The sequence below is a fragment of the Schistosoma haematobium genome, chromosome 5 (genome assembly GCF_000699445.3).
Source record: "Schistosoma haematobium chromosome 5, whole genome shotgun sequence".
Classification (NCBI taxonomy): Eukaryota; Metazoa; Platyhelminthes; class Trematoda; order Strigeidida; family Schistosomatidae; genus Schistosoma; species Schistosoma haematobium.
In genome coordinates this window covers 3,084,076-3,109,725 of record NC_067200.1, presented here as the reverse complement: position 1 = coordinate 3,109,725, position 25,650 = coordinate 3,084,076, and the positions used below count along the sequence as shown (strand labels likewise).

General features: G+C 34.8%; 1 protein-coding gene across 1 annotated transcript in view; it reads left to right on the top strand.

The window, feature by feature from the left end:
* Positions 1–479: 479 nt before the first annotated feature.
* The window catches only part of MDN1 (AAA ATPase midasin), a 100,152-nt gene continuing 74,981 nt past the window's right edge, over positions 480–25,650 (top strand). The window contains exons 1-18 of the mRNA XM_051208350.1: positions 480–569; positions 610–805; positions 2,499–2,885; positions 3,175–3,492; positions 5,308–5,432; positions 6,769–7,008; positions 7,162–7,276; positions 8,165–8,496; positions 10,329–10,697; positions 11,095–11,170; positions 13,285–13,646; positions 15,287–15,617; positions 17,257–17,373; positions 18,213–18,359; positions 19,699–19,982; positions 20,819–21,007; positions 22,985–23,132; positions 24,142–24,746. Of these exons, the coding sequence (XP_051064681.1) occupies positions 10,378–10,697; positions 11,095–11,170; positions 13,285–13,646; positions 15,287–15,617; positions 17,257–17,373; positions 18,213–18,359; positions 19,699–19,982; positions 20,819–21,007; positions 22,985–23,132; positions 24,142–24,746 (2,579 nt within the window). The 5' untranslated portion in view covers positions 480–569; positions 610–805; positions 2,499–2,885; ... (4 more) ...; positions 8,165–8,496; positions 10,329–10,377. The remainder of the gene's footprint in view (positions 570–609; positions 806–2,498; positions 2,886–3,174; positions 3,493–5,307; positions 5,433–6,768; positions 7,009–7,161; positions 7,277–8,164; positions 8,497–10,328; positions 10,698–11,094; positions 11,171–13,284; positions 13,647–15,286; positions 15,618–17,256; positions 17,374–18,212; positions 18,360–19,698; positions 19,983–20,818; positions 21,008–22,984; positions 23,133–24,141; positions 24,747–25,650) is intronic.

The window sequence follows — 25,650 nt, the reverse complement described above, 5'->3', positions numbered from 1 at the left end:
ACAGAACTAGTGAAGGGTCTTTCTAAACTCCCTTACAATGAGCGCTTAAGACGCCTAAACCTTTTCCCCTTGTCGTACTGTAGGATGCAAGGTGACAGAATATTGCTATTTCGTATCTTTAATATGCTTTATCTTTTTGCTCCATCCAGCACTAATAATCGCCGAGGCCATAGCAAGAAGGTTCACAAACCGCGATCTAATCAACCTAAAGTGGGGTTCCGTATTTCTAATCGAGTGGTCAACGACTGGAACGCCTTACCCGAACAAGTGGTATCGGTCCCATCAGTGAAAATTTTCAAGGAGAAGCTGGACCTTCACTGAAAGGCGAACTATCAGGATTAACACTGGTTCACCAACCTACTATTACTGAAGACTAATAATCAACCAATACGAATCCAGTGATTTCGCGCAATTTTTAACCGATATCAGGCATGGTTAAGAGGTTTGTTATTCTTGCTGATTTACAACATTGCTGGTAGGAATAAACGTAAATCAAAGGTACTGGAGCCGTGTGGAGAGGAACCTACAGTTAAAAGTCCCGAATATACTTGCATTACAACTTGTGAATGGTAATTAATGAGTTTTATTATATATTTTGAGGACCAACAGCAAGGAAAATCCGCTTGTACTTTTTTCGCGTCTTACTGAAGTTGAAACTGCTGCCAGGCAATCTCTAGAGAGATATGAACCTATCCTTATTGCAGGTCCTGTTGGCTGTGGGAAATCATCACTTGCAAATAAGCTTGCTAAAGAATATTGCAATGTAATGCGTTCGATTCAGATTAGTGAGCATACAGATGCAAAGGTAAGCGAAGTTTTCTTAGTTCTCTTGGTAGTCTTTAATTTACTTATTGGTCGCAGTAGTCTGAGGGATGATCAGAATTTTTTTCGTTTTTGTCGTCCACTCTGTATATAAAGTTCCAGCTTTGATTTCAATCATTCAAACTGTAGTTACAAAGTAGTTCACGTTCATGAAAGGACTGTAATCATTTTTGTTCCTCCAGCCAACATCAAGTAATGAGTGAACTGTAATCGGGATACGTACTTATGTTTCGTTTGGAATATTCATTGAGATACCCTAATTTGGGCTTCAACTGAGGGAAAACTTAGGGTTTCGTTTTAGTTTCCCGTAGATAGATTTCAAAGCCAAGTCCAGCGAAGTAGTTGGTTGAATTTCAAACCAACTGGTTCCCAGTGATTCCTCTGCAAATGAGGTTATGAATGCTTTAACCAACCTCACCAAATAAATATTAGACAAAGATACTAGATTCCAGTCTTTAATGGAAGCAAGGGGCAGGTTTTGCGTAGTTGTCTTGTCATTTAAAGGAGATCTTTTTTGTATTTCTAAACACACCGCTTTAGAATTAATCGATAACGGTCACTCATAAATGTCAAACCTAATATTAAAATATACTTTCCAAAATAATTATTTTTGGGTTAAAGTAGCTTGCTTGTTACATGTAGTCTGCTAGCGTTAATTCTGGTTGACGATTTAAATACAGATATGTCCCTTACTCATGAATCGTTAACATTTAAAATCTTGATTAGAGATTATGGTTCTAAAAACAGTATATCCAACACTGCTTAGTAGTATTTTCATTTATTGGCCCAAGGGGTTAGTCTTATACAATTAGTTTGCAGTTTCATACATCAAAAGTGATCCCCAGTTTCTTCCAAAACCGTAGTAGGCGAGCTGTCTTGCTTTTTTCTGTTTTGATTCCGCGTTGTCTGTTTTGAAGGAAATAAAATGCTACGTGTCTGTTAATTTTCAAGGAAAGGAGTTAGAATAACAACAAATGTGATCGCTCCTCGTTGTTAAATGAGAGGTTACAGTTCGTGAATTTTTGAGTTTAGTCAATGACTGTCTCATAATATAACTTATTACTTGTGCACTCAGTGTTTTCATTGGTAAACAGTCGTTTATGCTCACTTTCTTTAGTCCTGTTGTAATAAGTATGATTTAGGAAGAGTTTGCTATTTGGTTGTTGACAATAACACCTTCTTCAGTATATGGTTTCCAAATTTTGGTGACGAACTGTATTTACTTTACATTGTACTGGTTTCAAGCCCAGAGTATAACTGCCGTAATAGCCTACTGTTTTGTTTTATTAGGATCCAAAAGCGACTGATCAGTCACCTATAAACAAATTATCACTCTCGTTCCCTTTATGACACCTGAAACTCACAACTCATCCTTTCAAGTTTTCATAAATTATAACAATTTCGAGAATGGTATCGTAAATAAACTTTATTCCACTTTCCTCATTACGACTATATCTTGTTGAAGCTTATTTCTGCAATGTTGCAAAACCATTTTTCAAGAAAGTATCAATGAGTGTTTATATTGTTAATGCATACATTATTGTCATTTCTTAGATTCAATAATTTTATTAGAATACATACATTCGTATGTATGGTGAGTTCAAGCAACCTAAGTAAAATCACATGTCAAAAGTTACAATAACTTTACTCTAGTTATCAAATGTTTATTTTATCAGACTCTTCTAGGAGCTTACTGTTGTACTGAAATACCAGGGCAGTTTACATGGCGTCCAGGTCCTCTGATTTCATCAATAGAACATGGTTATGGATTAGTCCTGGAAGATATTGATCGTGGGTCTCCTGAATTGCAGATATTAATCACTTCTGTGTTAAGAAAGCTAAAAAATCATTCAGTCAATTCAAACAATAACATACTATTAGATCCCGTTTCTGGCAATCCAATCACTCATCATCCCAATTTTCGCTTGTTTATGACCAGACGTTTTATTTCATGTCATGGTGAAGATTTTCGCCAAGAATCTGGAAATGCATTGGCTGAGTTTTTGGATCGTTACTGTTTTGTAATCTCACTGCCAAATTTTTCGAAAGATGAAACAAACCTAGTAAGTTGAGTTGTTTCTCTCATAATTTATTTTTGTAAGTAAGCATATGCTCTTTATTGATAAGTTAAACGATTTAGCAAATGAAATACTATTTGATATATATTTGTATTCCCTTTATTGGAACGCACGAGTTATCATTTGTATAAAGTTTCAGATGAACTGAAATTCACTTTAATTGTTAGGGAAATAAAATGACTTGTGGTTGTAAAGCATCCGTAGTTTTTCTAAATATGTTCCCATCTAAATTTTAAATGTTTTACTGGTTTATCAATATTTGTTTAATTTCTAGCTTATTAGTCATCAGTATCCGACACTTGTTCCGTTCATTGATCGCATAATGAATATTTATGCGTTTGTTGTCGAATCCTTCCGAAATGATAGTACTGTTATACAGAGTACTATGAATTCTTCTAGACTACGGGGAATATCAGTTAGAGATTTATTAAAATTTTGTTCACGTATATCAGCGTTAACCGAAAAGGAGAATTTTTCTGAATTGTTGCTACTAAATGCTGTCGATTGTTTCTTATCCTCAATGTGCAATTGTATAAAACAACTTGAGATAGCTTGTCGACTAGCTGGTGAATTGAATTTATCAGTTGAAAATGTAGGTTGGATCTTTTTAAAATTACTTTGATTATTTTTTTGTATCATGTTCATGTTATTAGACCATAAATTACACTTCCTTTTTTCAGTTCAAACTGTAGTATAGATAAGTATATCTTTATGTACTCGACTACAAGTCGAGTTAGTGATAGCTGACCTGGTACATAGGTAAACCATTTCAACTTGTCACACAATGTAAGCACTGATATGAAATTATTAGAATAGATTTCAGAGTAATAGAAATAGCAACAGTATCGTCAGTCGTAGTAGAAAACTTTAGACATGGATAATATTTTCGAGAAGGAAAAACGAAACCGTGAAGTAAAGAGTACACGATAACTTTGAAAGGGAGAACAAAGAGAGAATAAGTCCGGGTCGTTGTGACGTATTCCGAGTCACACCACGCAAATTCTCCAACCATTGATCAGGATAATCACCAGTAGGGCCAACTAAACCAATTCATCGCATCTGTATATGAAGTCAGTAATCGCTGACCTCAGTTATATTGGTAGATGCAGACTACCTGGTTGAGGTTCATGTGATAACCGAGATGAGTGCTTGGAGAATTTGAGTGACATTTCTCTCAGCGAGGGTGTTGTTTACGAAAGTGAGAGGACGAAATGCGAATGTCCGGCGCTTTAACCGGGTTGGTGGACACAGAGAGCCCACATAAGGGAGTTGGAAAACCGTGATTCCAAACCAATGGTGCACATGGGCTCCAGTATCCTGAAGGAACAAATGGCGTATGAACCTGTTGTTGTTCACCAGCTACCATGAGGCTGCATCTTCTGACGTTGCTCCACCGCTTTATTGGGTCAGACCTTTAGGTGGAAGGCTCAGGGTGTGGCCCCCTAAGAAAACCACCTGCTTCGGTTTGGGCACCCGGGCAGTATCTCACTTACTTACGTCTGTTACTCCCAATGCAGCATAGGCCGCCGACCAGAATTCTCCAACCCACTCTATTCTGGGCATTCCTTCCTAGTTCTATCCAATTTTTCTTCATTCTTCTCATGTCTGTCTCCATTTCTCGGCATAATGTGTTCTTTGGTCTTCACCTTTTCCTTTGGCCTTGTGGATTCCATGTGAGGGCTTGTCTTGTGACGCAGTTCGGTGCTTTCCTCAATGTGTGTCCTATCTACTTCCAGCGCGTCTTCATGATTTCTTCCTCCATTGGGATCTGGTTTGTTCTCTCCCACAATAGGTTGCGGCTGATAGTGTCTGGCCAACGGATCCGAAGTATTTTGCGTAGACAACTGTTAATAAACACCTGTATTTTCTGGATGATGGTTTTCGTAGTTCTCCAGGTTTCCGCCTCATACAGTAGAACTGTCTTGACATTTGTATTGAAAATTCTGATCTTGGTGTTGGTTGATAGTTGTTTTGAGTTCCAGATGTTGTTCAACTGTAGATATGCTGTTCTTGCTTTGCCGATCCGCGCTTTCACATTTGCATCAGATCCACCCTTTTCATCAATGATGCTGCCCAAATATGTAAAGGTTTTTACATCTTTCAAATCTTCTCCGTCAATTGTGACTGGATTGGTGCATGTTGTTCAATATTTGAGATCATGAGTCAATTGGAGCTAGACCACCATGGAAAAATAGATTTCTAATTTCACCCCCTTCATATCGTTAAAATACAAGTTTCTAAACTACTGAGCTACAGTACTTGTTGTTAACTCACTCGTGACTTCAGTCTGGTCGTATCACAGTTTCTCTCATTACATGCATCTCTCATAGCTTAGTTAATGGAAGTGTGCCCACTTGTATTATTTGTTATCGTTTATTGAGATTCTTACATTTGTTATTATTTTCAGGCAAGAAATATTTTGTGCTGCCGATCAATTGAAATCAGCTTACATCCTCAAAAAAGTGTTTTAAAGGTTGGTCGTACTATTCTTCCATGTCGGAGAACTCCTGAATGGGAAATCAAAGTGTCTGGGTAAGGTTCTTTTTTAAGATCACTAACATTCTTTGTATGATTTACAATGACAGACTGAATTCTTCACTTTTTGGTTTGTTCATTTTCGTACTTGGTGTTATAGATTAAGTTTATGCAGAGATTTAGGTCGGAAGTCAAAAAAGGATGTTTGTGGATAATTCCCATCTGGTATTGGTGCCACTTAGAAAAACCTTTAAAATGCAATTGGTATAGTGATTTAATATTATCGTGTCCATCGCAAAAAATTGTGGTTATGGATACAAATCCTCTGTAAGATCTTCGGCACATATTATTGACGCATCTCAAATTGAGATGAAAACAACTCTATAAGATTAAACTTTGTTAATCACTATTTTGCACTAGAACTTTTATGAATCCCTCTACAATCCATTTAGTGATGAGCACGTAAATTTTATAAAGGTAATTTCCGTTATTTATTTGTTTATTTTCGACAAAATGTTTTGATCTGTCATGAAAAAGATGCTCCACATAAAAGCTAATGGTGTCAGAAAGGGGAAAGGGTTATATAATGAGCAAAATTAGTCCTCTTTAAAATATGACTCAACTAAAAATGCAACTATAATAACTTTTTATCCGTTAAAAAGTCTACCCTATTTAAGACTGTGTTTGAATAATATAAGAAGAGTACCATAGACTTCTCTCCTGAGTCATGACTTATAACGTCGCAAGCCATTTTGTGTTGCATGATCGTTGGAATTTGAATTAGAACGTCATTATAGGTGAACAGATTTCAGTCCTATACAACTATCTTTCATTCCACAGGATCATATCTTAAATTGACTACCATCCTAGCGTTAAGAAGTACTATGTGATGTGGAAAGCATTCGAAAGCCTTTTGTAAAACGTGTCCTTATATGGTGTAGGCATCTGAGAAGTGACAACCACCCTTAGACCTATAATAGCACACGACATCGCCTTGTCCATAATCAAACCCCATATTCATCACAAAATATTACTTCTCCTTCTACTTCCGATCCTCGTCTGCCTTCAAGTTTTTACGCATGTGCCACAAATACTGACTATTCAACTTCATAAAATACTCTCCCAGGTCTCTCGAATTTGCGTCTCCAATTGCGTGTTAGGCTTTTAATTTCTGAACCTTATGTCTTATGTCCTTATGTTTTAAGATAACAATATCAACTAAGTTATTATTACTACATTTAGACACTCGTTGTCGGACACCGCTAATACTTTCATGGAGTTTCCACTGGATGTGAGTCGTACATTCTAAATTAACTAACTTGATATTAGCTGCAAAATTATTGATTATTTCTTATCTCTATTTATCCATTGGACATTTTTTTCATGTGCATAGTGGAAATTCCATACTTCAAAGTTCCAACGATATCATTTGGCCATTTGCTTCTACTCGTTTATCATCTTCCTTATTGGAACGATTAGCTGTTGCTGTACAACATAAAGAACCTGTTCTACTTGTTGGTGAAACAGGAACTGGTAAAACTTCTACAGTCCAACGACTTGCCTATCTCACTGGTCATCGTTTAAGAGTAATCAATTTAAATCAACAATCGGATAGTGTTGATCTAATGGGAGGGTAGGTGCCTTTTTTTCTCCCTCTCTGTGTGTGTCTATAAAACAAAGTGTATTCAGTTTTCAGCTTTTTTTTACATTCCCTTATTACATTGTCATGTTATTTCTTCCCATGTATGGTTTTTCTTTTTCTTTTTTTTCCCTTTAAAAATTTCAGATTTAAACCTGTAGACTTTCAAGTTTTTGTACGACCATTACGGGAGAAATTTGAATCACTTTTTACGTGTACATTTCAATTAGACAATAATTTAGTTTTTCTTGGTCACATAAATGTAAGTTTATTTTAGAATTACATAATAGATTTGTGTATTTATCCGTTTGTACGATTGGCTTCATTTAGTAATAAGATTTTTTTGTTTTTCAATCGTGATTAATGTTATTGAGACATTTTATGGAATAAAACAATTGTCAGTTAGCTACAACGTAGGACCAAGCACATATATGCATCGTTCCAAGTTGCTACACATCATTAGCACAAAAAAATGAACATCGAATTCACAAAAGTAGTCACTTCAATGTTAGTAATGTACAAAAAAATTGTGTATGAGGATATAGTACAGGAAGAAAGAACTGGTTCGGAGAAAGAACGATTTAAAGTAATTTTAATCTCACGGTTTAAGGGAAGACAAAGAATGTATACACCGATGCCATTGTGATCGATTCTGAGCCATGTCACCAAGAGTCTCCAACCATTGGTTACGATAGTCACGCGGACCCAACCAAGTAGTCTGCATCTACCAACTTCCATTTTCACTGCCTTTCAACCGATGTAGCTGACACAGTCGGACCTTCAAACACAAATTTTTCACTCAATATTAGTTCGGCTGGGTTATCACAATAGGCAAACACAACCAACCTCCTCAAGGTCTAGGTGCTATCTTTGGGAGGAGGAGAAAGTAGAAAACCTGACGATTTATTAGGTACATTGAAATACCTTACATTGGGTGGTGAAAACTGTCGGTTGGCATTACAAATGAATAAAAACCATTGCAAAACAATTTGACAACCGAAACAAAAAATGCCATGTACATTTTGTAGTTTGATATTGAAGATCGCTTATCTGAAGCTTCAGTCTAGAATCTGCTATTTTCCAATAGATTTGTTTAAAATCATATGTATTCTGCTACATTTTTGTTAGTTTAACGAATATGCTTTTGTAGACTTGTTTTCAATCTGGACGTTGGCTTGATTTGATCACTTTGATGCGTCATCCAGCTCGTGTAGCTGTTCAACGTGATTCGTCAGTTGATACTTCAGAATGGATTAAATTTTTAGATGATCTAACTATCCTGGAGAAACGTTTAGAAAATATCACAAAATCAAATAAACCTGGATTAGGATTTGCTTTTATTGAAGGTGCTCTTGTTCGTGCAGTGCAAGACGGTGATTGGATACTGTTGGATGAAATTAATTTAGCTCCAGCTGAGATGCTTGATTCACTAAGTGGTCTGTTAGATTCTGAATATGGTAGTCTTATCTTGACAGAACGTGGGTAAGTCTTACTTGAAATGGTAATTATTTCAAAGGATTGTGAAGAAATTGTTGATTTACTGTAAGATGCTTTTGAAATTTTAGTAAAAAGTTGTAACCGGTGGAGTTCAAACATATCGAGAGTGAAACAGTTGTCATCAGTGACGTTAGATAATCGTCAAGATATTTCTTAAATTGATTTGGGATGAATTTTTTCATAGTTCTAGTGGTTAAGCATTTACCTATAGATCTAAACGTCCCAAACTTGATCTCAGGTTGGGTCATAAGTATGCGATGTTGATAAGTCTCATACTAGGATGAAACAACTGTCCAATACCCCTTAATTTGAAATGGTAATAGAACTGAAACGAACCTGCAAATTATACCACTTATAAAATGGTGAGTGTTAGTGCTCCTCCTGTTGGATGTACAATTGTGAATGTATTGAGTGGTTAAACAATTTAATCATCAGGTTTAGAAAAAGAGTATGGTCTATGAAATTAGAAGACACCCGTAGGTTAGAATGTTTTACCCATAGGTGTTTTCGAAGTACTTCTCGCGTTTCGTAAAATGTCCGAGTAGGCAAGGTTGAGGTTAGACATCGTATACTTAGCAAAGATGGCTAACCGGTTGGTGAAGCAGTGCATCTTTGTCAGCTGAGATGATTAGAACATGTGTTACGTTTGCATGACCACTGCATACCTTAACGTGCGATGCCTACTAGTGCAGAAGTAGGTTGGAAGAAAGCCAGGGTCAACCAAACGAGGACATAGCATCTGTTCAGGAAGTCAGTAATATCTGGTTTGAGTTATATTAGTAGATGCAGACAACCTGGCTGAGGTTTACGTGATAACCGAGATGAGTGTTTGGAGACTTTGGGTGACATGGCTCGAAATCATTCAGTGACACCGACATATTCACTCTTTATCTCCCTCTCGATTTTGAATTGCATTATTTGTTCATGTATACTTCACTCTCAATAATTGTCATTGTTAGCACATTATATCGATCTCTTCGTGCTGATCAGGTATGTCAACTTTGGCCGACTCACATCTGTCGTCGACTCTATGTTGAGGATGTCCGTTTGTCATGAAGACTTCTATTCAGTTTTCATGCAAGTATCTAGAACAGACTTGCATGCAGTTTACCTATTAGTTGACTTACATGATAATGCTAGTTCTAAGTATTATTTTCATATTTGAAGATATCAAATGTTCTAGTGTTTCACTATATATTTGTTTTGGCAATCTCTGTACAAAAAATGATTTCGCACTACGCCATGTTTAAATACAGCTGAAACCCACCCATGTAGGGACACTGGCTAATCGTTATTCTATCTCATGGTTAGTATTCATTTCATTTTCAGTTGACTACTCTCAAGGTTATGTTTTTATGGTGCATTACTTACAATCTCTCTATATGTGATTGTGTGTAATCACTAAAAACAACTAAGGCTAGTTGACTAACAGTTTATAGTGCTCTTGATTCAATACGGTAACTAATCGGAAGAATGTTCTTAGAATTTTCCGTGCCTATTTAAGGGTATTTGTGTGCTTTATCATTTCGTCTATATAAGTATCTGTATGATTAATCTTTTGGCTATTGGTTTTACATCAGTTTCTATGGTATTCGTAATCAAAATAGTGATCGCCATTTTATTGTTGTTTGCTCCGTTCACGTTCTGGCTAATCTATCAACCTTAATAGTGCTTATGCGTTTAACCTGAATCAGTTAAGTGAACTATGGATTAAGTTTAATTTGATCCTTCTAATCTAAATGATTGAATGGCTCTGAGTATTGTCTATCACCTGTCCGCTTTATTTTTTTGTCTATTTTCGTTTTTTTTTAATTCAGCGACAGTGAACCAATAAAACGTCATTCGGACTTTCATTTATTTGCTGCTATGAATCCAGCTACAGATGTTGGTAAACGTGAATTACCTGTTGGACTTCGTAATCGGTTTACTGAATTTTACATTCCTGAATTGGATCCTTGTATTGATGTTAATAAGTCAGAGGCATCGATTGATTCTGATTCTAGTCGTCATATTGAAATTCTACGCTCAAATAATTGTGAAGATTTGGCCACTTTAGCTCGTTCCTATTTAGTTGCATTGAATCCAACTCCATCACAGTTATCGACAATTGTACGACTTTATTCAGCTTTGAGACAAGCTGCTGTTGAGGGCTTAGTGGATGGTGTAGGTCAAAGACCACATTTCAGGTGAATTTATTTGTTTACTCTTGTTCAATTATATCTAACCATATTTTCGGAAGATGGCTCAGTCTATAATATTATATAGATTTTGACGACCATACACACTCGATTCTCAACTGTTTGGTTGGATATTCGGACCCCATTTTATCCAAATTGTATGATTGGGTAGTATAACTAACGTTCACACATAAGTATAGCGTCCGCTGTATTATTTATAACAAAGTAATATGACGCAGTATGTGTATATCATAGTGAACAGAGGATACGTCAGGAATAGTCTGACCTTTATGCAGTTCATTTTTGTACCAAATTCTAAACGACCCATGGACAAAATGAAGTTTTTTCAATACAGTCTCCTCCTCTTCATTTATTTAATCCTATTACTGTTGTCCTTTCTCCCTAGTCTTCGAACATTATGTCGAGCTTTAATTGAAGCTGGTCGAGGCTATCATGGAAGTATCTTACGTTCCTTGTATGAAGTAAGTTGGTTCTTTGTGTTCTGTGCACCATATTACTTTTTAATTTATGATGATAATGTAGAAAGTGTTCTTGTTTAAAATATGATGACCAATCAAAACCAATCAATTTAGTTGAACCGCTTTACCTAATTTTGTTCAGTAAAACCTATTGTTTACCCAATCACTTTGTCTTATTATTTCGGTGTACTAGAACTTCTAAAAGTACGTATTATCGTTAGAAGCCTAAGTCATCAATTAGCCGGACTGATACAGTAGGCCAATCAGACATCAGCCAGACGATAAAGTTACACAATACCCCAAGATTTAGTTTTTTCTTTTTTAAAGAATAAGACATCCCATCGGAGAAAATATGGTTCAATTTTCTAAGGGTCTAACTGACTGACTGACATATACATGAATGAGTTTGTGGTCATTTCTCGATCCCCATAATTAATAAAAGCTCCCTTCTGAATCGATTAACTAGTTCAGGTTGTGAATCGGAAACTTGTTTATCAATATCAAAACTAGATACTACACAACACGGTAGGCGCCCGCTAAATTCGTGCAGAATAAATTTTTTCTTTTAGATTAGACCAATAATTTTCTGTCGAAATTGTGATTTATGCTGAAAGTTTAGGGAACAGGTAATTTGTCAGTTTGTTCTTTCACCGTAGTCTGTTATTCTGATGACTTGGAAAACAGGTTTTCAGTTATTTTTGAGCAATTGATGTTTGTTGGATAAATAGTTATAAAACTGGTTATTTATTTGTTTATTTGAACACATTAATATTGGTACAAAGGGGCACCAAATACATATGCGCCACACAAGTGGGCTGTGGTACTGCCCGGTTACTCAGACAGAAGCAGGTGGTTTTCTCAGGGGGACACACCCGGAGCCTTCGATCTAAAGGTCTGATCCACAGAGCAGTGGAGCAACGTCAGGAGATGCAGTCTCATAGTAGCCAGTGACCAATAATTGGCTCATACACCATTTGTTCCCTCGGGATCTTGAAGCCTGTTGTGCATCATTGGTGTGGAATTATGGTTTTCCAAGTGCCCTAGTTGGATCATCTATATCCACCAACCCGGTTAAAGCGCCAAACATTCGCTTTTCGTTCTTTCAATTTCGTAAATAACACCGCTGTCACGAGAAGACAGTGAGTAGGACTTCCATGGCTGTGGTGAATTCGCTTGCATTGTTACAAGGCTAGTGTGACCATAAAAAAAATCGGAAATTTACACCACTCCGATGCCATCAATTTTGTTGTTTTATTAGTGAAATTTCTGAGTTAGAAGTGTTTAGCGCCCCTCTCTCTATTTAAACATTTGTTGGCTATACCATATAAGTATTACGAAGAATAATCTACGTTTACTTAGACATGATAAAAATGATGATTCTGTTAGTGATACTATGTTAACATTACTGGGTTTGATGATTTGATTATGATTCATGTATATTGTCCCACGAGTTTTAACACCACATAGTATGCTCTCACGTTTGAACTAGACTGAGTGATGGAAAGCTGTTTGTAGATATCTAATATAGCGTTGCATTATCATTACTATTGTGTACGTCAACTGATTGTAAACATTGTAAACTTCCGCAAACCCCCCTCCTGATAATAATAATAATAATCATATTTTCACTAGTGACTGGCTTCAAGATGTATTTCCTGAAGTTCTAATGAGGAGGAGTGACCAATGGAGTTCAACTAGGTCTGTTGTGAGATAGTAACTCACTGAAGACAATGGTGGACTGTGACTCAATTCCGTGGATTAGTTGACGTTAGACATTGACATCGTTGATTGCCGGTTCAGTGGTCTAGAGGTCAGGCGTTCGTGCGCGAGCCCGATAGATCCAAGGTTCGGATCTCATGAGGCAGGATCGTGGGTGCGCACTGCTGAGGGGTACCGTACTAGAACGAAATGGCCGTCCAGTGTTTCCACGTTTTTCATGGTAATCTAGCTCCAATTGATTCATGAATTCAACTATAAAATTACTAAAATCTCCACAAAACCCCCTTCTGATAATAATAATCAAAATACATTATGCATATATAAAAAATACATTTTCATTTTTTTTTAACAGTGAATTTCTTTTGAAATTAACAAGCAACGTTATATCTTTCTTTCAGGGTTTACTTTTCAGTTTTGGTTCACAAATTTGTCGAACATCACGACCAATTTTAGATACTTTAATTCAACGTTATTTATGCTCTGGTTGGAATAAAGATTCATCATCCTTACTACGTTTATTAAACACTCCATTACCTATACCACAATTAAACAATTTCCCAGTCAATAATAATATTGATGATTCAATTGTAACTAGTAAATGTCCCAATGATTATTTTGTCAATGTTGAAGGTTATTGGCTACCGAAAGGCTCAGAACAACCAATTTCAGTAGATAATAAAGATGAATTACCTGGAAATTATATTCTAACACCAAGTGTTCAAGCAAATTTAAAGGATTTGGCACGTGTTGTCTCTGCAGGGTATGTCCACTTTTTCTAATTGTTGAAATAAATGTATGCTGATTAGATTTCTTTCTCTTACTAGGATATTGATTAAATTTATTATGCCCTACTTCATTTTACACGCTTTTACATGAAGATTACATAAGTAGGAGTTACATAATCTAGCTTTCTGTGAGGTAACATTCTTTCGGCTTATTACATAAGGTCTGAGATATCACTTCAGCCGATTTCTAGCTATCTATCTTAAATGATAAGATCTGGTATCATTTTGTATTGCCAAGGTTAATCAAAATCATAGGATGAAGTGATTATTCTATATCTTGTGCACTAAATGTCTGGGAGCGCACTTATCAATATTTATACTAAGTAAAATGAATTACGTCATGCACAAGTTACCCACAAAATTATGTAAGTGAAAATTTCAAAGGTTCAATATGTAATGAGTCGAATTCGTCTCATAATGTTTTCATTCCTGTTAATTTACAAACGTTTATTATAGTGGTGGAATATTTCAACTAGCGTTCGCAGTAATATAGCCCAGGTATTATTTCCACATGTCCCTGCGTTGCATTGAGATAGGTTTCTTGAGTGTTGGCTAAGCAGTACTGTTTACTGTCGATTTATATCTTTATTCTAGCAGTTTACTCGGTCATATTAAAATCGAACTGATATATTTTCTAATTTGTATAGTTGTTTGGGATGAATATACATTGGAAGTCGTGAAATATGCACCAAAGCTGATAAATAACAACTTTTTTCGTGTTTGATATCTACCTATGTTACATCGTCATTTGTTACTCTAGTTTTGTTTTTAACACTTCATTACTACCACTTGTGTTATATAAATTTTAATCGTAACATCATGTGAAAGATTCTAGCTGATCGGCTGAATTATGCGTAAAATCTAAAAACGAGATTTTTCTGATCATTCTACACCATTATGTAACACATTAATAGTCACCGAAATTTACTAAACATTGGATAGGAAGAAACCCAGGTATCGACTAGTCTTTTAAAATCATTATCAAAGAGAATGTGCATTCAATAATTAAGTGAATTAAAATAAGGTTACAATATATACAATAGATCAGAAAGGTACAAACGGTTGTGTTGTTATACAGAAACATAAGTAATTTACTACAAGACATAAAAGATAAACTGAAATCCACAAAAAAGCTACTTCAAAAGATGAACGAACATATTTTTCAAGTAAGAAGATGAATTTAAGCATTGAAATCAGGTACGAATAGATAGGTTAAATAGTTTGTTACTGTCCAGATACTACACATCAGTGCATGTCATTAAAATGACTAAGGACAAAATAAACTACTGATGATTTGTAAGTAGTGTAATTTACAAAGAAGCCAATAAATGAAGCTAATGCGTGGAATACTGATATCACATTTTTATTTGTTAACGTATTGGTATTACAACAGTTCTGATTTGCTGTGCTCAAGCGTTAACTGATATATTCTTGCACAAAATAATATGTTAAATTTATTTGTTCGATTAATTGTGTCTCCCTATTTATCCGGTTACTGATTTTTAGAATTTATTAGCCTGACAAATACGTTGTAGCATTTATTTATGAATAAAATTCCTCTCTAAATATTAATTAATCATATTTCTTTCAATATATATCCCTTGCCTTTAATCAGTGGAGGTCTTCCAGTTCTATTACAAGGTGAAACGTCTGTTGGCAAAACATCACTTATTACATATTTAGCTAAACGTGTTGGTCAAGTGTGTTATCGAATTAATAATCATGAGCATACTGATCAACAAACTTATTTAGGTACATATACAGTTTCTTCAACTGCATGCACAACAAAAGATAATAAAGGCAGTGATAATGAAAATTTGAAAAAGACATCCACATCATTAGTTTTCAAAGATGGTTTATTAGTGAAAGCTATGCGTAATGGTTATTGGATAATATTGGATGAATTAAATTTGGCACCAACTGAAATTTTAGAAGCCTTGAATAGAGTGAGTTTATATTGTTGAAAATCTATACATTTCTCTAGTATTATATTTGTTTAACCGATAGAAGCACACATATATTCGAGGTTCTACTTTGCATATGACTGACGGACTGACCTATGTTTTTTGAAACTATCCTCTCAAATTATTTCTACAAATAAATGTATCTATTTTTTGGTTGTGAACGTTGGAAATCTTATGATGACGAGTGCGTAAATCGGAAAGCGGCAGTTAGGTTGTACAGACTTATGATAACTAAGTGGGAAGTTCATGATTATTTATTTAAACATAAATAGTGGTACAAGGAGGCACCAAATAGATATGCGCCACATAAATCATTCGCTTTATGTGAGGGCTGAGATACTTCCCGGGTGCCCAAACAGAAGCAGATGGTTTTCTTAGGAGGACAACCCCCGAACCTTTGACTTAAAGGTCTAATCCACAAAGCAGTGGAGCGACGTCAGGTAATGGAGTTCCATGGTAGCCGGTGATCAACGATTGGTTCGTAAGCCATTTGTTTCCTTAGAATCCTGGAGCCCATGTACACCACTGGTTTGAAATCAGAGTATTACAGTTTTTCTAAGTGGACCCTCCCTACCCACCAACCCGGATAAAGCACCGAACCCGTAGTGCGAGAAGGCAGTGGTTTTATGCGCGTGGTCATGTGAGAGCATTTAGAGAGGGAGAGCTGACTCTCCTCACTCCCGGACGTACCAATAGAACGTCGCTGCCTCCATACGAACTTGGGTTAGTTCATTATGATACAAAGTATACTGTATTTAGAGAAATATCAACCACAGAAACTAAAATGATCGATTTAACTACTAAATAGGGAAACATCTTTTTAAAGTGTTCAATATTACTATTCCTGGAACCTGGAAAGTGACTTATCATTCAACTGTACATGACATAAATTTCTTTGGGATTTCATTACACAAAATCATTGTTATACCCAAGAAACATAAGTGATTGTTTATTAAGTTGGTCACTTGGTGTGATGCGGGAAATAATATTGTATTATGAGATATCTTAGATATGTTAAACAAATGATTTTACGATAGTGCAATATACACTCTGTATTGAAATTACCATAATGTTTTCTAGCATGTTTCAATGTAAGAATAAGATCAGCATTATGTTACTCATGTTAACGGATCAGTGATCTCGAAGTAAGAATAAAAATATCTTAGTTTCGGAACTTTAGAACTATTCAAGGTGATTCAATCTTTCCCCCTCCTCCCCCGCCACATTTGCTCCTCAAGACTAGCTACTTTGTTATCTTATCGTTTACTCGTCAAATTCTGTCATATGAGATTTGCTTGTCGTTCTAAACATTACCGAAATGACTTTTCACATATTAATTTGTTGCATTTTTATTGTAATTTCAAAGGTACTATGGACGTATTTATACATAATAGTTATTCGCGTAGTTCAGTTGTCTGTTTGGCATACGTCTTTTGAATTAACTGAATAAATAATAGTTAGGAGTTATTCAACGTCTATTTTTGGTTTATTGGAGACATAGTTTCCTGTATATTTTGATTTATACTTAGTTGCTTGTTGTTTTCTTTACACCATTGAATGTATAATATTCTTTAGGAAAAATTACTTTTCATATATTTACTTATCTTCATATATATTTTAGGTTTTAGATGATAATCGTTCTGTATTCATCACTGAAACACAGGAAACAATTAAAGCACATCCACACTTTCGATTATTTGCTACACAGAATCCACCAGGTCTTTATGCTGGTCGAAAGGTATGTTGTGGCCAAGTTGTAATATATATAATTTAGACTTCATAATTTGATCAGTGTATCATTTATTTTCAAGTCAGATAGTGACAGGTTTGTATTCCTTCTTGATGTTACCCTAGTGAGAACGGTTTAGAAATTCAAAATAGGCTATTATTGATGATTGTATTGAATATAATCACTGGGTCACAGTTTCAGACTCCGCTTTGCTTTTCTCTTTAGGTTTAAGCAGTAGCATAATGTTTCGCTAGGCTTCAAGTATAAAACTGAAGAGCTCAGGTCTTTACATTATTGGCTTGTGAATCGCTTATGGTTAAATTGACTTCTCATTATATTCAACTCTGAGCTCATAGAAATTTATCATTTTACCATAATTATAATAAAGTGATGATCTTCTGACCAGTTGCATGCTTATTTATCATTAGTTTATTAGAAGCTAGCCTTGTATTAATAATTGGATTACTTGATAGAAGTTATTACTCGACTTATTTGTAACACCTTACATCGTCTATGGACTAGCATTAATATTCATTATTTTAACAATCCAAAAGTGGTCCATCATAGAACACAACTCTTCTCCATATAATACTTATCTATTTCAGAAGGGGTTTTGTGGATATTATAGTTATTTTAATAGTTGAGATCATGATTCAATTGAAGCTAGATCACCATGGAAAACTTTTAAGTACTGGGCGACCGTTTCGTCTTACTGTGGGACTTCTCAGAAGTGTGCATCCACTTATCTATTTAACACTGATTTTTTTTGAAAATCATTTCTGATTTAAGTTAATTTTTCTAATTCTTCCGAAAACGAACCTCAACTACAAATTTTCCTTTTATTTAAGATGCTTTCACGTGCTCTACGTAATCGTTTCATTGAATTACATTTTGATACAATACCTCGAAATGAATTGGAAATAATTTTAGAGAAGAAATGTTTACTACCTTCAAGCAGAGCACAACGTCTTGTTGAAGTAATGCATCGTCTTCAGGTTAGTTGTTTTACATTTATTTGTATACTTTAGTTGTTTATTTATTTTCATACAACTGTAAGTAATGCTTCTATTCACTGGGTGTATTGGTTTACTGATTAAGTGATTAGGCTTTCAACCATTGAGCTTCATATTCAAGTTTCCCTCCTTCTACTCTTGTTTAAGTAGTTAAATATTATCACTAGTACTACCAATCTGTCAGAAAATTCCACTTATTGGCTGAATAATTAAAGAGAATACGTAGGAGCTATTATATTCGAAACCATTTCAATGTTCTTTTTAGTTTTTGAAACCAAACCAATTCGCAACTTGTAAACATGATGTATAATTTTTCTTAGTGACTTCAGTTAATTTAAACTCGGAAATTTGCGACATTCAGGTAACTTAAAATTATAGGTTTACTTAAAGAACAAGGAAGAACTGAACTGACATGATTGAAGAGTTTTTACCAGTGATTATTGTATATTTCAAACCGTCATACATTCATGTCTATAATAATTTATCTGGTATACTTTATATTAATTAACTGCCTAGTTCAACCTACTCTCTATGTGAATGAATTAATGATTTAATTAGTAATATAAAATTTGTTAATAGATTACTTCTAACTTCTAGTAAATATTTCAACAAAGATCTTATTCTGTTGTATTGACCGTATGTAGTCGCTGAAGTTTGTTTAAGACAAGTAAACTCAGCCATGTCGGTAGGTGTAGACTACCTGGTTGCGATCCGCGAGACGATATCAACCTATGGTTAAAGACTTTGAATGATATGACTCAAAATTGTTTGCAGTGGCGCAGGTGCATCCACTCTTTGTATTCTCCCAAATTTTAATCTTCCGAATTCTTCATGTCCCTTATTTTTTCTCTTTCCATATTTATTTCACTGCATTATACTCCTTGAATAACATCCTCAAGCCCTAATGTTTCCAATTACTGTTTATACTTTTACTACCTCTACCACTATGGGATTTGAATCGACAACTGCATCTCTGTGCTAATGTGATATAGTAACTTGATCTGATGTACGTACGTAAATACGAAGTCCTACGTTTTTGCTGACTAACTGACTTAAGAGCCTAGATAATGCAACCATACTATCGTGCTTACCTCTATATAAAAACTACGTTCGGGTCACTGTACTGAATCACAACACTTGTCTTAAAGACAGTTTTAGGTAGTTTGAAAAAATTGCATGATGTAATAAAAGATTATGTATATATCTAATGATTGTAAGTGGAAAAACTGTTATGTCATTGTGTTTTTATCTAATCATTGGTTGTTTCTACTTGATTTCACAGTTTTCTTAACCAACTGATCTATTTTCCAAACATTTCTAGCTAGCTAGATGTACTTCAAATTTGTTTCAAGGCAAAGATAGTTTCATTACACTACGTGATCTATTCCGATGGGCCGAACGTTACCGTTTAGCTACATGTGATAAACTTGTAACTGGTCAAATTGATAATAAAAGAAATGAACAAACGATATTTTTCGACTGGGATGGATATTTAGCTGATCAAGGTTATTTATTACTTGCTGGACGTGTACGTAATCCAGCTGAAATTCAAATTGTTACAGATGTCATTGAGAGTGTTTTCAAACGAAAAGTCACTGAATCACGGTAATTTAACTTTTCACAGCTTAAACATAGTTTATGCTATAACATTTTAATACTCTAAGTGGAGTTTGCCTGGTTATAGTGATCAGTCTGTTGGTGTAAGTATATATTTTTAAACAAATATGTTACTGTCGGTTGTGAGCTGATTAATTCGTGAGATTCGTTGTTTTGCCTTCGTTTTCCTCCATGAACTACTTGGATTTACTAACTATATGTTATGATAAGCGATATTAACCTCCGAAACAGTAAAGATTATAGGTAGGGTGGAAATCATCATCTTGTCATCATTGTTATCTCATGTAACATCATATATTGTTACCCATATACTTAATTCTTCTTCCATATCTAGAAATAAAAACAACTGAGACTACTGAAATTTTATGGTGTATTATCGGGTGACAAACATTTATTGTAATAGGTTAGTATCTGTCAGTATATTATGACTACCTGAATGTGTTGCTGCATATCCTACTGTTTCGTAACTCAGTGACGTCAAGTATTATGTGTGATTCAGATGTTCCATATTAGGAAGAAACGGCCGTTCATTATTTCCAGGTTTTAAATGGTTGTCTAACTTTGATCGGTTCGTGATTGCAATGTAATGAACTATTAATCAGTCTTAATTAATGTAGAACCATCTACATATAGGAATCGTTTTGTTGTTCACCTACCAACATGTTTCGGACTACAACAGTAATTGGTTTTATGAACCAAATATCATTTATTGGTTTGACTGACTTTCTCAATTATATTATAATTTATTGCCGTTCACACTTCATACACTTGATGACTAATTAATTGTATTTGTCTGTATTGTTTGTTGTTATTTCGTTGTATAGATTATTCGACTTGAATGAGAGTACATCACCGGTTGTATATGAATTTTTACAACCTGTTCTAAACAAAGAAACAGTTTGTTGTACTGGATTCGATCATATTGTCTGGACAAAAGATATGAGACGTTTATTAGTTCTAGTCGGTAATGCATTAAAATATGAAGAACCAGTTCTATTGGTTGGTGAAACAGGGTAAGTTATCATATATATAGCATAAAGGCAGTTCAGCGAACAAAATTTTACTCTCAATCATATCATTTAGTAAAGTAGAACCATCATATTTATGGTTATTTTTTCCGTAAATGCCCTGGTACGGCTGAGAGTGGGAAAAGTCAGCTCTCTTTAAAATGCTCTCACATGACCACGTGTATACAGCCACTCTCACAGAAGTTTTATTCACTACCTTTCATCATCGGTTTTTTACGAAATTCAAGGGACGAACTGCAGATGACGGACGCGGAAACCGGGTTGGTGGACATGGAGGATCCATCTAAGGGAGAAATTGTAAACCACAATTCCTAACCAATGATGCACATTCGCTTCAGGATCCTGAGGAAACGAACGATATATGAACCCATTGTTGGTCATCGGTTACCGTAGGACTGCATCTCTCAATGCTGCCCCACTGTCTTGTGGATTACACTTTTGGGTCAGAGCCTTTGGGTGTAACCCCCTAAGAAAACCTCCTGTTTCGGTTTGGGCGCACGGGCAGTATTTCAGCTTCACACATATCGAATGATTTGTGTGGCGCACATGTATTTGGTGCCTTCTTGTACCAATGTTTATGTGTTTAAATAAATAATAAATAAACTTTCTGACTTAGTTTATTGTAAAAATAGAAAATTGTACTGTGACCATCATGGATGTGAAAAGTTAATCGAAAATATTGTTAAGTATCAAATTACGCGGTAGTCAAAATATGATTAGAATGAAAATAACATGAAGAAATTAAATCGAGATGTATGAAACATAGTGAAGTGTCGAATACGTGTTAAAACTATAGTGAAATAAAAGATTGCATATTCCACTTCTGAGCACAAATATCAGACTGACATTAAACCGACTGTAGTTTTTTTGTTGGTATCCCTGAGGATAAATTTTGAGGATATGACCATAAATTTTGATTTGTTTATGTGCTATTGAAGCATGTGCTCAATTTGTCCATGGTTCAACCTTCTTTTCCACTGAATAAAACTATCTAACTCGTTAAGAGAAATTTTCGGGCACGTATGGTGTTCACTACGACGTAGTAAACATATAAACGAATGGTAAACTTTATGCATATGTTTACGAACACAATGTTTAGCTTTGTTTTCATTGATAATCTGGTGGCAGGATTTCCGTTCTAATCTTTGTATGGAATTTTGTAAGAATTTTCTGAGGTATTTTGAACAAAATTGGTTCTGAACATACACGAACCTAATTGGAAAAAGAGGATGACTTCCAAACCCTGACGTAATTCAGTACACTTATTTTAAACAGATTTATTTATTTATTTAATTACATAAACATTGGTACAAAGAGGCAACAAAAATATATATGCCAAACTTCATTCGATCTGTGTGAGTACTGGAATATTGCCCTGGCGCCCAAACTGAAGCAAGTAGTTTTCTTATGTGGTCACTCCCTGAGCCTTTGATCTAGAGATCTAGTCCACAAGGCTGTTCAGCAACGATATATGTAATCGGGATCGTGGTTGGGTACTGCTGAGGAGTCTAATACTAAGACAAAACTTTCTTCCAGTGCTTCCAGGTCTACAGTGGTGGTCTAACAATGATTAATCCATGGCTTGAATGAAACTAAATTATCGATTAATTTGCATTTACTTTTTGATAAAAATGCTTGTTAATTTTCGGATATTCGTTTTGGTAAGCACACTTTGTTCTACCTATATAACAAGCTAATCGAGAGCTAGCAAACTGATGGATTGGCTGAAGTGGCATTCTATCATTGATATCATGGATGAGATATATTTTTTTGGAGAATTTAGTATGTATTTCAGCTATATAGAATATCTTTTTCAATATGGTCACTGAGATCTTGGAAAATTGATTGTTGCAATGATAAATAAATGTCGTTTACTATTTGATTTGTACGCATTTAAATGCAATTCAAGTTATTAGTCCTGGTTTTGTATATTGTTGACTTTTTTTTCTCTCATTCATTTAGTTGTGGTAAAACTACTATTTGTCAATTGATTGCTGCGTTGCATAACCAACGTTTGCATTGTTTAAATTGTCATCAATGCACTGAAGCTTCTGATTTTCTTGGTGAACTACGGCCAGTTCGACATTCCTCAGAAGGGAATGAAATAGAAGTGAGTCATATATTTTTCTTATTTCCATGAAAAATCTTACATATTTAGTAAAATGTTAATCCTTTAATATCGAAACTATTGTGATTTGTTGTGATTTATTATGAAGTGCACTACTTAATTATCGGTATTTTTATAAGTAGTATAATTTTTATAAGTGAATCCAATACTATGGACAAAAAATGTCCTCATTAATCACTATAATTTTTCATTATATTGAGGATCTTAGTTGTTTTTAATCATTTCAATGTTATTATGATAACAAATTTGTCGTTTTGCCGAAATAAGCTTATCGGTCCATCAGACTTCCTCCTGAACCTTTGTCAGGGTGTGTTATTAATACGTCTTTGTTACTTCTACGTTGTTTAGGATTTTTGCTATAATCTTTTGTTGGAAAACATTTAACGGTTGATTTGATGTGTAAATACTAACTAAAACTGTCAAGTAGAGTAGATTTTAAGGGTTAAAATCCCAGGTTGGAGACTGGGTAAATACCGTTTGTCTAATTTACTATGTTCATTTTATAGTTTATGTCTCGGAATTATTTTCCTATAAACGGATAAATCTGTTGCTAGATAATAGTCAGTTCTCAAACATATTAACAAGAAATATAAGTTATCGAAAAACAACTGAGTGAGATCCTGTCTTGATCTCCCTACCAGTATATTACAAATTGACTGGCAGATATCAGGCCCATTAGTAGAGAAGGTATTTTTATACATTATCAACGAAACAACTTTTAGTTTCTTTACATCAGAAGTTTAGCTAATGAGTATGTCGTTGACAAGGCTTTTATTACTATTTGCCAGTCGAAACAGAATTAGTTTGAACAGTATTAGAACCTCCAACCAATCTAATTATTCTAAAAACACTGAAACTCCTACATAATTTATTCCTCCGTCCTTATGAACATATGTACATAGTTATTTGGTAAATTCGTTGTTTTACTCTTAACTAGTTCACCATTAAAAGTTTAACTTCATTTTTGTATAAAATTCTTCTTTAAAACTAGTCCACAAATGACTGTCGTTTATTTGAATGGGTCAATGGTCCATTAGTGACAGCTATGTTAAATGGAGATTTATTTCTATTGGATGAAATTTCATTAGCTGATGATGCTGTCTTAGAACGTCTGAATAGTTTACTGGAGCCTGAAAGACAATTACACTTGGCTGAATGTTCTGAAGATTTTCTTATTGTAAATAATAATAATAATGATTCATTAACAACAGCATATACACAATTATTAACAGCACATTCTAAATTTCGTTTTATTGCAACAATGAATCCTGGTGGAGATTATGGCAAAAAAGAATTATCACCGGCATTACGTAATCGTTTCACTGAAATTTGGTGTCCATCACCAATATTTACTTCAGGCTATATACAATCAACAATTCCATTATCTTATAATGAATCCAATCAATTATCAAATTCATTATTAGATTGTCAACAAATTGTTATGCATAATTTACAATTGAAAATACCATTGTATTTTAATACCGGTAATGATAATTTTGTTAAACAATTCTCTGAAAAAATGATCAATTTTATTCACTGGTTTGCTGTTTCACAAAATGAATATAAATCAAATGGAATTGGTTCACTTTGTCAAAGGTAAGATTATTCTGTCCTTATTGTTAAAGTGTTATTTCGTTCTATTTGTGTGTGGGCTGTGATAGTGCCCGGGTGCCCAGACCGAAACAAGAAAGTGTGAGCCGCCTTTGGGTGGGCTTGAACCACCAACCTTTCGGTTAATATCTGAACGCGCTAACCAGCTGAACCATGGACTCAACTTACATTCTTTTTCTCTTCCCATTCTCATTGTTTTGTATAACGCATATATATCTTGTGCCCCTTTATACCAATATTTATATGTTCAAATAAATAAATAGATATTTATTGTTAGAGTTGACTCTATTTTAATGTGTCACTATTTATTTAATATATGTCTAACAATGGAATTCAGAACGCTCGTTTTATTCGATTCAGGACTTGTTAACTAAATTTTCAACCTCACACTAATAAATTTGATTTCATTTCACCTTTATTCTTTCGACTAGTGGTCGTTTTTCTGTTTTTCTTAGAGTTTAGAAGTGTTAAGAAGGCTGACGTTTAAACTGAGATCATGTTGTGGGCCGACGGGCGAAAATACCCCTCTTCAAATTCTCACGAAGCCCAGATGTTTCGTCCAATCAGTATTGAATGAAAACCTCTTAGACGGTTCTGGAAAAATGACGCATCGCGTTTCACGTTTTTAATTGAATAGTTACCGCATAGCATTACTATATTTAGTTTTTCACCAGGACGTTCCATAAGGCCAAGATCTCATGCGATTTTTTGAATACTTCGATTTTCTTTCCACAAACCAACCTTAAAGTAAAGCTTTTGCTCACATTTCACGCCTTTTCTCTATTGTTCCAGTCGACCTATAGAAGTTGTCTGAGGCTATATGATGAGGCTAGAATGTCAATAGTGAGCCTTCCAGTAAGAGACTTAGCTCATTGTCATTTACTCCTGG